This window comes from Rutidosis leptorrhynchoides, chromosome 9, assembly GCF_046630445.1.
Source record: "Rutidosis leptorrhynchoides isolate AG116_Rl617_1_P2 chromosome 9, CSIRO_AGI_Rlap_v1, whole genome shotgun sequence".
In the NCBI taxonomy this organism is placed as follows: Eukaryota; Viridiplantae; Streptophyta; class Magnoliopsida; order Asterales; family Asteraceae; genus Rutidosis; species Rutidosis leptorrhynchoides.
In genome coordinates, this window is record NC_092341.1 from 325,128,637 (window position 1) to 325,144,555 (window position 15,919).

At 34.3% G+C, this 15,919-nt stretch overlaps 2 protein-coding genes across 2 annotated transcripts; one reads left to right on the forward strand and one right to left on the reverse strand.

Annotated features, from left to right (window-relative positions):
• Positions 1 to 284: 284 nt before the first annotated feature.
• LOC139866084 (U-box domain-containing protein 44-like) lies at positions 285 to 5,844 on the reverse strand. The gene is made up of 5 exons (XM_071854214.1): positions 5,738 to 5,844; positions 4,049 to 5,302; positions 2,961 to 3,264; positions 1,810 to 2,300; positions 285 to 1,373 (listed from the first exon to the last, which is right to left on the reverse strand). The coding sequence occupies exons 2-5, from the start codon at positions 5,258 to 5,260 to the stop codon at positions 381 to 383; spliced, it is 3,000 nt and encodes a 999-aa protein (XP_071710315.1). The 5' UTR covers positions 5,261 to 5,302; positions 5,738 to 5,844; the 3' UTR covers positions 285 to 380.
• An 8,314-nt stretch (positions 5,845 to 14,158) lies between these two features.
• Positions 14,159 to 14,926, forward strand: LOC139869036 (uncharacterized). Its single transcript, XM_071857367.1, has 2 exons — positions 14,159 to 14,487; positions 14,575 to 14,926. Exons 1-2 carry the CDS (start codon positions 14,159 to 14,161, stop codon positions 14,924 to 14,926), a joined length of 681 nt encoding a protein of 226 aa, XP_071713468.1.
• The last annotated feature ends 993 nt before the right edge of the window (positions 14,927 to 15,919 follow it).

A 15,919-nucleotide genomic window follows, 5' to 3' on the forward strand; every position in this document is an offset into this window, starting at 1 on the left:
TAACAAATGTTCACCAAGTAGTAAATGACGAAAGTGTCCTTACCCAGTGCTACTGCTACACCTTATCACTAATTCACTATTATTATTCTACAACCTTCTTTCCATGATCCTCTTTACTTTTATTTATTGTAAACAAAGTAAATATAACTATGCGACTAAGTAACTATTAACCCTTGAAAAAATATTTGGTTTAAAAAGTACGGATATATCTTTCAAGCATTAACGTTTATATCAGAGTTCAAACCTGGACACTAGCAAACTGTAATGATATTTCTCTTACTATATACATAAAATGTTATCTATGTATAAATGAATTTCATAGTAGTAGCGTAACATTTACAATAACAATTCAATGAATCATAACAAAATATACATATAAATCAGAAAAAAGATGATTGTTCATGAAGAACATTCAAATGAGACAAAATCTTAGCAGCGAGTGATTTCATCCCACTACTTCCTCTCTGTGTAATCTCAACTAACGGCATCTGTGCTAATGTTTTATACTTCAGTTTATATTCAGCCAACCGAAATAACCGTTCCAACGCTACCAACGCTTTCTCCTGCAACCGCACGCTTGGCGAACTCAACAGTTTCACCATTTTTAAAATCACACCACCTTCTTCCAACACCTTACTACCTTTCTGCAACTGTTCATCATTGACCAAAGTCAACAGTGCATTGAGACAAGCCTCGCACGCTCTAAAATCCGGTTCATCGAGCCCTTTAGCTAGCGCGTTTATCGCATTAGCTTCAACCAGACAGAACGTTGTCTCAATTGTACAAGGTCCCGAGTGGACTGTACAACTCGTATCATTCGACGCCAAACAACAGCTAAAGAAACTAAATTTTGGCTCCGTGTGGGGCCTACTTAAGCTATTCGAACTCTCGGAAAATTGTCCGAGCGAAATCGCTATGTTTTTTTTGGTCAACGAACTACCCGAATGTAACAACTGTATGAGTACCGGAATAATCCCGGTTTCTGCGGCCTGTTTTTGTAGTTCTTGATTAGTTGAAACGGTGAAACGAGTAAGAGCACCAGAAACGCTTTCGATCATGAGTTCGGTTTTTTGAGATCGATTTGAGAGGATCGAAATTATCACATCGAGTGCACCAGCATCAAGAATCGATCGAGTCATTAGAGTTGTTCTAGGAAGGTTAGAGATGATTTCGGTCGCAGCAACAGACTCTTCGTTGTTATCGGACGTGTTTATGATTCTAAGTAAAGTTTCGATACATTTTGGTCCAACGTGTTCCACAAAAGTTTCATCGTCACCATCTTTAGCTAGAGTACAGAATAATTTCACAGCGTTCGATCGAACTGTTTGGTTTTCGTGCTCACATAACTGAACAAGTACTTGAACAGAAGAAATCTGATGAAAACGAACATAAACACGGTTTAGTAAGAAATTATCAAATTACCCTTTCATATTTAGTCATAAAATTTCCACCTCTACATTTGAACCTTTCTCTTTTAAGCTAGTATTTTTTTTTAGAATTTTGCTAATGCCAGTTGTCGTTAACGCGTTTTAAACAGTTAGTTGTACATAGCAGTTGTTTTTCATTTAATGGTGGTTGTTGTACATTTATGTAACCGCCACCATTAAATGAAAAACAACTGTTATGTACAACTTTTTAAAGCGCGTTAACGACGGACCTAAGGATAGTCGTTAGCAGAATCCTTAATTTTATATTTACCCATTTGACACGTTAAAGATAAAAACTATAACTTTATGATTTCTTGGTGTTCAACCTGGTTTTTACCACAATGCCACCTCGAATTTAAGAACAATGAAATTAAAAACGTACCTTTCGTAAAATTCTCCTAATGTTCAAACCAGTAGGAGGCTGACAAACTGCAAGAAATGTTCTAAGAACATTTTGTTGAACGTTCGGTCCATTTAACGAGATGAGAGAAAAGAATTTAAAAACATCTTCTTCAGATTCAAGAAAATGAATATCCAAACGGTCAGTCTCATGTTCTGTTAACGAAAATGCCATATTGATAATTGTGGCTACAACCTTTTCGATCAGACTTGGGATCGATAAGCTCTCACGGAATAATATTCCAAACAAAATCTCTGCTACATTTTGTTTAATCATTTTTAGTCCATTTTGTGGTACATCCGAAAGTTTCGCAAGGGCTAAAATAGCCGCCTTCTTCATTTGTATGTCGTTGTGAGAGAGCATAGCAACAAGTGACTCGACTGCACCATTCTCGCAAACGATTAGCTTTCCGTGATCAGTCATCTCGAGTTCTGATAATGTCTCAGCCATCATCCTTTGAACACTTTCAGACCCTGTGTTGATTCATATTTGTTAGAGAAAATTATACCAATAGTCCTTGCAGTTTAGTTGAAATTACACCAACCGTCCTTATCTTTTGAAAATTACAGCAATAGTCCCTCTGATATTCACTAAAATTACACCAATCGTCCTTATTATTTGAAGATTACACTGTCGTCCCGGACTTATATAAAAAGTGTGCGTTGATGGTCCCTTGTATAATGCACATTTTCGTCGGGACCATCAACGTATACTTTTATATAAGTCGGGAACAATCAGTTTGAATAATTGAAAGATAAGGACGATTGATGTAATTTAAAAAATCACAAGGACGACCGCTGTAAATTTCAAAAGATAAGAACGGTAGGTGTATATGTAAACCACAAGGACTTTGAAATGAAGAAGGCGGCCATTTTAGTAAGAAAATGAAGAAATTTATGAAGTCCAACAAATTGTGTAAGAAATTGAAGAAATTTCATACACATTCTGGTAGAGAAATAAAATCCACAATTTAATTGGCAAAAACTGACTTTGACTTCAAAAGTCAAACCCGCCCACTACATTTTTCTTAAAAATATTGATAGGAATGAACTCACACAAACCACCACATAAAGTTATCTAGTTAATGAATAATATTTATATTTATATTTATATTTATATTTATATTTATTTACCTGAAGAAAGAAGGTGAAGAAAAGGTCCAAAATAATTGGCCCTTGCCATCTGCACAATATTCTGATGATCAAAAGAAAGATTCTCCAAAAGTTGTTTAGCATCAATGGCAGCTTGATGATCTTCACCATTGAATATGGTCACAAGAAGAAGTATGCAGCCTTGACTACTCCCAATTATGTTTCGTGCCGAATCGTTTTCGGATAATACGACAAGCAGCTGCAATGCCAACTTTCGTTCATCGATCTTTCGTGCAAGGGAACACACGATTGATTTGATGGCATCATCTGTTTCTGCAATGCTTACCTGCAAGTTACCAATGAGGTAACAAATTAATGTGTCATTAGGGGTGTTTGAACGTCTGCTAGAAAGTAAAAAGATAATGATCATATCATTAAATTATATGATTCTAAATATGCAAAGCACAGTGATCAGTGTAAAACTTCACATCCAAACACCGGTTCAAAGTGTGATATAGATTTAATAAAGATTCTTTTCATATTGTTGCATACATAATGTTGGAGGAGGTAATTGCGACCCATCTAATTAGAATGGGTCGATTTGGGTAGTGTCTTATCGGATGCAGCCACGACAAAGAATTTAGCCTACAGGAACGAATCACAGGGAGTAAACGGGTCAAGTAGGTTGGAAGTCCACAAAAGTTATTTTTTAATGCATAAAAGTTTTCTCCAAATATCTAAATTATTCATAAGAAATTGAGCAAAAAAGTGTGACACAGATTTAATAATTTCTTTCGTAATGTTGCATACACAATGTTGGAGGTGGCAACTGAGACCCATTTAATTTGAATGGGTCGATTTGGGTGGTGTTTTATCTCATGCAGACACAAGTCACAACAAAGAATTTTAGCTTAAAGGCATGAATCACAGGGTGTAAACAGGTCAAACAGGCTGAAAGTCAACCAAAGTTAATTTTTAAAGCATAAAAGTTGATCCAAATATTAAAAGTTTTCATAAGAATTTAAAAATGAGCAACAAAATGATTCTGGGCTGATACATGACTTCTTTCAACTCGACCCATGTATCCCAATAACCTAACCCGCCCATCTTGCCACTTTTAACACGCATACCTTCCTCTCATCATGGTTCATTGCAAGGATTCTAAGAATAACGAGAACATGTGATCGAATTCTAAAATCCTTGCTCGAAAGAAGAGAAACAAGAACCGGCAAATAATCCTCCATCATCAACCATTCTTGATGAATGTCTCTTTCCGAAATCAAAAACCCTAATTTTCCTAACGACTCAATGACTACTTCATCCTCATTCGAAAGAATACTAGACTTCATCGAACCAATCAAAATCATAGTATTCCTATCTTTCCACTCTTGTATCGATTGATGAAGCGTCTTATTAGTCCTTAACGCAGTTAACTTTAACGGAGTTTTCGTTACTGGACATAAATTGTTACCTTCTGCTAACCATTTCTCTATTGCAGACCTCTCAAAACTACGCCCTAACGGCGTTTCAACCGGATCTTCCATTACGTCACCAGTAATCGGACAGTAAAACGACTGAAGTGGTTCTAATTGATTCCTTCCTAACGAAAATCGTTTACTAAAATACTTCTTTTCTCGTTCTTCGACTGTCGCTATAATATCTGCTTTTCCTAATAACGTAACAATCTGTTCGTTCTTTAACACCTCTGTTACATCTTCTGTAACCTGCACGTTCTCCATTTCGTGCTTAAATTCTTCATACTCTTTTCTCAAAACCGACTGTTCAGTCGAGATCCCAATTGCATCCGCAATTGAAACGAGCAAGTTATTAGCGTACGATCTGTCAACGTTTCGTTCTCTGATTCCCGACTCGATTTTATCTTTAATCTCATCTTCTGTCACTCTCTTTAGATATTTTGTATCCAACATCGAATTCGATAGCTTGATAATTTCTTCACCGAATCCATTTGTGACCAACGAATGAAGGACTTTTAACGCACCACCGATCTCTTTCGTATAGTTTTCGAAATTCACGATGATCTTATTTGAATTTAGCAGGAGGTATATTTTGTTCCTGTTGCTACATTCAATAGCGAGTTTTTTAACTTGTTTGACGTGTTCAGTAAAAAAATTAAGAGCAGATTCTAAGCTCTCGGGATCATTAATCCCATATTCGATTAATTCTTGTAAAATTACTCGTATCTTTTCTAAAAAAGATGCGAGTATCATGAAATTTTGCTTTTGACTGTGAGCGGATTTTGTGGCTAAAATGGTCTCGAGTGTTGTCGAAATAGCACAAGAAAGAGTGTCTAAATTAGCTGGTACATCAGAACTCATGATCATGAAATGTAAGCGGATAATCAGCTACGGATCCGATAGCATAACCTGCATTTAGTATCAAATTGTTGGATTTCGAAAAGAAGCTCCTGTTTGGCTCACGGAATTCAATGAGATTCTAACGGAATTGGAATTGAATTGACACACAGAGACGCATGTCTAAATTCAAATCCAATTCTGCAGCCAAACGGTGCCTAATAGTGTAGCTAGTAATAATAAGGGGATGTTTGGATGCGCATTTAAACCACTTATTGCTACTCGAAATGCAATGTGCCAATGTTTAAGTAAACGAAATAATGATTCCGGTTCTGAATGTACAAGTTTGCAATTATATAATTGAGACGTGTACCTTATAAATCATATTTTGAGCTTTGATGCAAAGATGCATCAGTTTGAAAAAACAAAATTTGAATCAATTTGTAAAAAAAAAAAAAAAAAAAAAAAAAAAAAAAAAAAATTGAATCAATAGGTGTAAAACCTTACCTGATGAAGTTCTGATGAATAAGGAAGAGTGACGTGGAGTAAGAGATACGATTGGTAACGGTGTACTTGTAATTGTAATCACAAATATGTAAACACAAGTGGCGAGTATGAATTCTGTAACGACTTTAAAGTCTTCAGTATTGATTTATTGATTGATTAAATAAATAATAATAAAATTAAATAATAAATAAAATTAAATACAAAATATTTCGTAAGTTATAAACGCGGTTTCCTTATGAGTTTACCAGGAAATTAACTAGCATGACTTGACTTATTAAACGCCTTGAGAACTCAGCTCTAAAATTTTAAATTTTGTTGTTCCTATTTTAGTGCTTCGAAAAACAGTAAAACTTATTTTGTGTATGTAAGATGATTAATAACCTATTTTAATCGTATTTCAAAATAAATTTGACTACAAAAATGTTGAAATTATTGTTACGTTTTAAGGGCTTCATTATAATAATTTCAAGACCATCTTCTTGAAATGTAAAATCGCCACGTCCCGTTAGTAACAACTCTCAATCAATACTTCTTAAAGTACAATTAACTTCACACATTTGATGTATGATTTTTTCTTTCGTAAGAGAATCTAACCTTTAAATGAGGTTCATAAGCCGACGTAACAGATTCTAACATTCACGTGAGGTTCATAACTATCTATTTATGGTGTACCTAAGTCGACACGTTGTGCCATGTATTCATGCGCTTATTATTAGATCAGTATGCGCGCTTTCCATGCGCATATATTGTGCGGATATTACATATGTGCACACGTGCATATGATCAATTGATAATCTTTAATTAAAGTTGACCATAATTTTGGTTGTGCTTCGTAAATTGTAATAAACTATTAAGACTATTCTTATCAGTGACATACTGCTTAGAATTATCATTATGTCACAGCCACATAAATCTTGAACATCCTTTCTTTCATTCAAACCAATCGGAATCGGTCCACGATTTACGTCATCACGATTTTCGTCTCCTAAGCCTGCAGAGAAAGCCAACCCCAGATCCTGATTTCTAACCGTGTTACTGTAAAAAACAGGAACGTGAAAACAGTCAATTTTACTCAAAACAATAAATCTCAATAGTTACAATTGAAACATAAACAGACAATTGAAGGATAAAGCAACAATGATACATGAAATCGATCAAATAGAAAAATACTCAAAATTCTTAAAAAATCTGTGCAACATTTTCATTACATAAGAAAAATCTTGGATGAGTTGCAATTTATTAAAACAAAATCCAATCATATAAAAAAACAATCATTAATATATTTGCGCAACTGTTTCGTTCCACAATCTACCCAAACTTTAAATCTCAGTTGAGTAGCAACTTATGAATGAAAATCGATCAAATAGAAAAACACTCAAAATTATTAAAAAATCTGTGCAACTTTTTCATTTCATAAGAAGAATATCAGTTGAGTTGCAATTTATAAAAACAAAATCCAATCAAATAAATAAAAAACAATCATTAATATATTTGCGCAACTGTTTCGTTCCACAATTTACCCAAACTTCAAATATCAGTTGAGTAGCAATTTATGAACGAAAATCGATCACATAGAAAAACACTCAAAATTATTGAAAAATTTGTGCAACCTTTTCATTTCATAAGAAGAATCTCAGCTGAGTTGCAATTTACTAAAAAAATCCAATCAAATAAAAAAAATTAATATATTCGCGCAACTGTTTCGTTACACAATTCACCCAAACTTCAAATTTCACCGAGTAGCAATTTATGAACGAAAATCGATCAAACATAAAAACACTAAAAATTATTAAAAAATTTGTGCAACTTTTTCATTTCATAAGAATATTCTAAACCGAAACTTCCTACTACTACATTATCCTAGCAAACTAAACAACCAAACACAAAGACCAGCACCAAACTATCTAACAAACGAACAACAACCAAACAAAAACAACCTAAAGAAATAAAAAAAATCATTTATCCGCCGTTTTGGATGCTTTCTTGCTTTTCGAGCCGAAGACAATAACATATCATCCACTTCTTCAAACCTTGCTGATTTACCCACCAGATTAGAGTATACAAAGACCTTGGGAGCATCGGAACTAGAAGTCTCCTTAGACATCAACCCTTCTATCCCGACGAAAAAAGAACCATGGCAAGCATTTAGATTAGAACCAATGAGGTTGGTGGCAGCCGTGCGTTGTTGCGGGTGTGGTATTTTGTGTTATATGAAGCGTGTTTTGATTGCGTTTGTGATGTCGTTAGCATATTTAACTTAGATTAGCTGCATTTTGTAGTAGTAATTTTCCATTGCTTAATCATTGTATTTCTTCATTTTGCAGCGGAAAGTCATTTTCAGTCAATATGTTTAAGATTATTATACAGTAATAACTTAAAATTGCAATATACATACCAATTATTGGTATAACTAGCTTTAATAACCCGTGCGTTGCACGGTGGCTGAAAAAATTAGTACTAAGAACTGGAAGGATAATGTGCATACTGGTTTACAGCTACATTTATCAGTCGTCGTGTAGTCTTGCATCATCCCAGTAGTATATGGTAAACGTCATGCTAACACGGTCATATTCTTTTTTAGATTTCCTGTCATGCCAACATAGGCCATAGAATTAACAAAATAGTCCAAGCTAATTAAAATATATTGTATACATGATTATCTGAAAACTACAAGTCAGTAAGTAATGTTATGAAATGCCTACCATGTGATTGATGTAAAATGTTATTTTGACACGCATTATATGCTCGGATCCACAAAGAACATGGAATGAATGTTAAAACCAACTATATCATTATGTGCAATGAAACCAAAATTCGGAAATTACGACTTCTTCCCCAAAACATTAATTATCAATACCTTTAGTATCAACTATAAGACCATTTGTTTCAGACACATTCCCACTTTGTGGGTGGTGACATTTCAAGCAACCCACACCCATTTTTGTTGTTACAGTCTCGTGAGTTTGGGCGTGGCCAAATAGCAGGTGAGAAAGCCACGATGGAACTCACACCTGTGAGTGTTCCTAATTGGTGGATTTTATTTTTTTAGTTATTAATAAAATTATTTTTTTATCCACTTTTTATTCATCTACCACTCATATTTTATCGGGAGATGATACTCACACACTCAATATTGATCCATACACACCTAATTGACTATTATATCCTTACTTACAATAATAGAGGTTCAAGTCCCAAGATAAATTTAAGGACATAATTGTAAGTTTTATGGTAAAAAGTGTGTATGAATCAAAAACTGATGTGTGAGTATCATCACCTCCCTATTTTATCACATCATCATAACACTCCTTACCCACACTCCCATTCCACACCACATGACTTCACATTTTCAATCCACAACACCCAACCATAAAAAATAAAAAATAAAAATTCAGGACCATAAACCCAATAACACATTGTTACAAATGATTTGACAATGGGTACAAACCTGGCTATAACAAAAAGTTATCAAAAGTCATTCATGGCAGTATTTTCTTTTAAGTAACTAAATAAGTAGTTAAATAAGTCGTGTTCATTACTATTCACTAATTAAATAACATATGCATAAAGATAAAAGATAAGGTAATTAGTTTGTTGACAGTACCACCTTTATGAACTACGGAGTTCATGGAACCAATTAATAAACAATATATCGAGTTTGAAAATATCTGCAGAGTATCAAAAGGGGAAACATAATTATATATATTCACATTATGCTTCAATTAACTAATTTCGTACATGTGACAAATAGTTTAAGGTTAGACTACATACTCCATTAAGTTTGCTCATAGATCAACCACAAAATCCACAAAATTTGACTCAATTGAGTTTATATAAGACACGCACCGCATTGCAAACGGAGACAAACAAATAGTTTATTCATTCAGACCTTGAACTTGACATTATCCCAAACTTAAGATATTTGGTGTGCCCATCTATATATAAGTCCTCAAAACTGAGATCAACCTCCTCATTGTATACTGTAGAAGTCAACAAAATTCAGAAAGTCAATCGTTAACAACTGTTGATATGGATAGAAGAAGATTAAACAAAATAATGCATGTTTATAAGATTGCAAGTCAATGATAACCAAAATAGTCCTCAAAACTGAGATCAACCTCCTCATTGTATACTGTAGAAGTCAACAAAATCCAGAAAGTCAATCGTTAACAACTGTTGATATGGATAGAAGAAGATTAAACAAAATAATGCTTGTTTATAAGATTGTAAGTCAATGATAACCAAAATAGTACTTTTCTGGACTATATATATCTGCAATGAAGGAACTAAATCGACCCGTCCATAATTAACTGGGTCGAAATTGCCACTTCAAGTCATATTATAGAAAAAGAAAGCATGCAAGATATGCAAAGATGGGAGACTTTACCTCAGCTAGCATATACGAAAGATGAGACCTGTGTATCATTATTGCAACTTCTCGATCTTTTGAATGCCTAAAATCCAGCAGGCGTAAGACATATTAGCTTCAGTGAATGAGCAGGCAAGAGATCGAGAAAAAAAATAATACCCAATTCTCCCAATAATGGGTTAATGTACTGCAGTGATGACAAACATCTAATCAAACAATGTGTTGAATCTAACATTGAATAATGAAACAACAATCACCAAGTCATCTTCCATTTTTCAGTGACCTTTTTTATTGAAAGATTGCAGCCATGTTCATTGAGTAAGATGTACCCATAACTACCATGTTAACTAAGCAGTTACATTTACCTTTTAGTAAGTCAGGCCAGCCATGTTCCACAATGTTTTTTAGCCATTATCGATCAGTGTTCCTGAGTTCATACTTTATGTCTGATTTATTGCTAGTCTACAAAGCTCCATCTGTGGTAGCATAAAAAACATAATCAACGTAAATTATATCAGAGATGTAAATATTGAAGAACAATTTTGTATGAATCAGATATGTAAATTGACGAATATGTATAAACTAATACATATAGAATATAGAAGATGAATAATACAAACATACAACCATTTCTGGTGGACCTTCGTTATAACGGTTGCCACCAAGACGGCCGCCTAATCGGCACCACCACTTTGTGCGCTTGCGAATCAACCACCGCTGCTTCGACCGCCGCTTCAACGACCACCAAAACCGCCACCTCTTGGAGGTCGCATACCATGTTTCTGTTTGTTTGATTTGCGTATTTAGCACATAATTAGATAAGAAAATTGCAGTATTTAACAGAGCCACAATAAAAACCATTAAATTTAAAAATCTAAGAAAAATTAGAAGAAAAAACCCTAAAAATTAAATGGATTAAGATAAAAAAAAATCCTCACATGGTTTTTACAAAGCAGAGATTGAATGACTGCTGCTTTGTTGGTCGATTGAATCTTCGAAATTCAAAACCCTAATCCTCACATAATTTTAAGTAACGATTCAGTACAGAAATAGATGAAACAAAGTACAGTAGTAAATAACCTCACAAAACTTAAACAATCAAAAACAGCCTACAACACTGTACGCAGGTCAAATACGATAATGGTTCAAGTAACAGCGACGAACAATTAGTGAATAAATATTTCTGAATCTGGCTACAGTTACCGGTTTAAAAAATTGACAATTAAATCGTTAAGCTCACCAGATAAGAAATCAATGTCACGGCGGCGAGAAAAGTCGGAATCACGACGTCGATCTTTATCCATGGTACGATTGAAATCATCGGAGGAAGAGACATGAGCGGAATTTGCAAAGATAGGGTTAGAGAGAAAGAGAGGTTTTCTTTTTGTTTAAAAAATGGACGAATAAAACCTTGACAGATGGCACAACGTGAGGGATTTACAAAAGTAATTAGAGAAGATTAAGAGGTAATTAGTGAGAAGACACGTGGATTATTCATCCGCTTTATAATAGGTTATAGAAACTTACACTTGTCGTTACTTATTTTTTTAAAATATAGAAAGATCACAAATATAATGTAATTAATAGAAGAAACGAAAAAAATCAAAAGGAAAAAGAAAGATAAGATTGTTTATTAGAGAATATGTTATTTTTTTATTTGGAATTATACGTATATATAATAGCAAAGGGTTTGAGTTATAGTTTTACATTCTAAATTCATCATCAAAAATGTCATTTGAAACTTTGATGGATTTTGGTAGTTAATGACCAGATGGCCCACATACTAGCAAGTGGGTTTGACTATTTTTTTTTTTTTTTTTTTATGTTTGATTATAAAAAATGTTATAAAAGGTATTTACATATTACATGGAATAATGTAATTTCAAATAAGGGTTAAGGCTACTGAGGGACTATATACTTTCTGTTTTGTCCCAATTTAGTCCATGTACCTAAAAAATTACCATTATAGACTATATACTTTCAAAATATGTATCGATGTAATCCAAACTTAACCAGTAACCGGCTATACCCGTAATTAATAATTTTTTTTTGTTATTTTTACCCGTTTTATTCCATTTAATTCAATTTACAACGTATGTCATTAACTTTACCAACTTACTAAACAAAAAACCCTAACCCTAATGTGAAGATCAATTGCGAAATTGGAGAAGAAAGGTACGTAATTGTTACTTCTTAAGGTCGATTTCATAGTTAATTAGTCGATTACCTGCAATATCTTACCCTAATTTGTTCTGTAATTTTCAGAATGACTTCATTTTCGATTTACTTTCACCATGAAGGCACATTTTGTCCTGATCCTTTCGATTACATGGAAGGCGATGTAGATACCATCGATGAAGGAGAAAAAATATCAAAGTTGCCGTTCAATCAATTTTATAACTTAATCCATGATTCTGTGAGTTGTAAACCTAATCACCTTTATTATTGTGTTCCTGAAATTGAGTTAAAAAGGGTTTAAGATACTTGAAACATGATGGTCATCTACATGAGTTCGTTAGTTTAGGTCAGAAACATGGTAGAATAGATTTATATGTTGAGCATCATGGTTATGATGTGATTGAGATGTTGAATATGTCTGATAAGGTTACGAATGATGTGAAAGATATTAAATGCAAAGCTAAAGGTAAGGAAAAGGTATATTATGAATCAGATGATGAGGATGGGTTACCTGCAGTTGAGCATGATGTAGAAGAACTAGTAAACCTTCATGTTGAGGGTGAAGATAATGTTATCATTCCTAATCTTTCTATTATGATCACAAGGGATCCATTCTTATCCAAGTTGTGTGGTGGATTTAAAAGTTGTGCTAATGATAATGAGGAAACAGCAGAAGATCCCCATGGTGTAGATAAGACACTTAATGAGGATGAACTTGAGGATGTTGGGATTGAAGATGAATTCAAAGCTAAATCTGGTGTAATGTATCCTATTTATAATCCAAATATTCCATGGAATAAAATGGAACCTATCTTAGGTATGAGGTTTGCTAATCCTGAAGAACTAAAGTTTAGTCTCACCAACTATGGGGTAGCAAATGGTTATCAGCTCTGGTATGGGAAAAATAACTTGAGTTTTGTATTAGTTAGATGTGGGAGGGATCTTAGTAGTGGGGTATGTGCCAGTGGTAATAATAAGAGGACCAAAAAGGGAGATAAAATTGAGCAAACTGGAGAATCTAGTGAACAAGGAAAGAATAAGACTAAGGTTAACAAAGCAAAACGCAAAAATTGCAGGTCAAATCCAGTTGAGGGATGCCCTTTTAGGCTGTATGCATCATGGATGCAAAATGAACAATCTTTCCAAATTAAAACTTTGATCAATGAACACAATTGCACAAGACAGTTTGATTTGAATGCTTTGGTCACTTATAAATGGATTGCAAAACAGTTTCTGCAAGAAATCCTTGAAAATTCTCAAATGCCATATAGGATCATGAAAGCTGAAATTAAAAGGAAGTTTTTAATCAATGTGAGTTTGGGTCAGTGTAAGAGAGCAAAACAGGCTGCTCTTAATGAGCATGAAGGAGGGTTAAAAGAACATTATGCTAGGTTATGGGATTATAGAGATGCAATCATGAAGACCAATCCTGAATCTACAGTTAAGATAGATTATGATGAAGGTGAAAATGGAAACTTTTATTTCACCAGGATGTATATTTGTTTCAAAGGTTTGAAAAATGGTTGGAATTATGCTTGTAGAAGAGTAATTGGTCTTGATGGTTGTTTTCTCAAATCTACATGTAAGGGTGAACTATTGACAGCTATGGGTAGAGATGCAAATAATAAAATATTTCCAATAGCTTGGGCTGTATGGTTTAAATAGTTTTTGATCTTAATTGTACACTTTATCACTTGTATTAAACATTACACTTTATCACTTGTAATAATTGAACAGGGTCTAATAGATGCCGTTGCTACATGGTTACCTGGGGCAGAACACAGACAATGCACAAGGCATATTTATGCAAATTTCAAAAAGAAATGGAGTGTGTTCATTGGAGAAAGTTATTCTGGACTGCAGCCTCAACTACAATGAAGAATAAGTTTGATGGAGTAATGCAGCAGATAAAAACTTTAGATGTTGAGGCTTACAAATACTTGATAGATAAGAATCCAAATACCTGGTCTAGAGCCTTCTTTGAAATGGATAGATGTTGTGTGGCATTTGAGAATGGGATTTCAGAAAGCTACCACAATGTTATTGAACCTGCAAGGCATAAACCAATAATATCTATGCTTGAAGATATTAGGGTTTATCTAATGCAGAGAATTTTCAACATGAATCAAAAGGCACAAGATTTGCAAGATTTTATATGTCCATCTGTTAGGAAGCACTTAGAGATCTTAAAAAAGAAACTTGGGTATGTTCTTCCTTTTTATATTTATATGGTATATGTTCAACTTACTTGTTTTTATATGTCCATCTGATACTGGTATATGTTTAACAGTAACTGGAGTGTGTATCCAAGTATTTATCAAGAGTTTGAAGTAATTGGGTTTGAAGAATCTTACAGTGTTAACCTAGCTACTAGGAAGTGTAGTTGTAGGTTGTGGGATGCAAGTGGGATACCATGTGTTCATGCTGCAAAGGCATATTCATTTGTACACAAAGATCCTGATGAAAGTGTGAGCAATTGGTATACTAAACAGATGTGGTTATCTGCATATAGTTATCCAATCCATCCAGTCACATTTAACCGGGGTCAAAGTGAACTTGATCCTATTCTTCCACCAATTAATAGGAGAATGCCAGGTAGACCAAAAAAGAAAAGAATCAGAGATCCAACAGAAAATGATTAAGAAATTAGTAGGGTTGGAAGGGTTATGACTTGTAAGAATTGTTGGGAAAAGGGTCACAATAAGGCTACATGTAAAAACCCAACACAAGAAAAACCCCCACAACAAAGACCCCAAAAACAAACAACTGGTAGAGGTGGCAGGGGTGTATCTACTAGAGGTGGTAGAGGTGGCAGGGCTGGTGCAGGTGTCTCTACTAGAGGTGGTAGAGGTGGCAGGGGTGGTGCAAGGGGTGGTGCAAGGGGTGGTGGTAGAGGTGGTAGAGGTGGTAGGGGTGGTAGAGGTGGCAGGGGTGGTGAACAAGATGAACAAGCTGGGGATGAACAAGCTGCAACAAATGAAACTGCAACAAATGAAAGTAGAGTTGGAACTGCTACAAATGAAACCGGAGATGAACAAGATGCAAATGAAACTGGAGTTGTTCAAGAAAAGACTACAAACCCAACTTTGAAAAGAACAAGAAAGCCATCTGAAAGAATATTCAACATGAAAAAGGCATTCAAATATGATAAGGATGGGTCAGGTTCTAGTGTGGATAAACCTTTTAATTTGCAAGATTGAAAGAAGGGTTCTGTTTGTATGTTGGTCAATAGTGGTCACAACTTTTGATGTACATTTTGTGAAATGTAATGCCAACTTATGTTTTTGTACTACATTTATGTTGTATCTCTGTAAAGTAATGCCAACTTGTGCTTTTGGTGCATTATTGCCAACTTGTGAACTTAGTGCAATTACTTAGACACACAAAGCAAACAAGAATACAAAAGTACTACAACTTGGTGCATTTCATTCAATCAATTAGATCATACATCGGATACAACATGAATCAACAACCAAAAGAACTTGTAAACAAGCTTTAATACAGCTTCAACCACAAAGCAAACAACAAAATTACAAGAAATAAACAACATTTTTTGTAAAAATTCATGTTTTCTGTTGTCTTCTTCAACTCCAATTGCATATTCTTCACTACAATTTCACATTCTTCAACTCTCT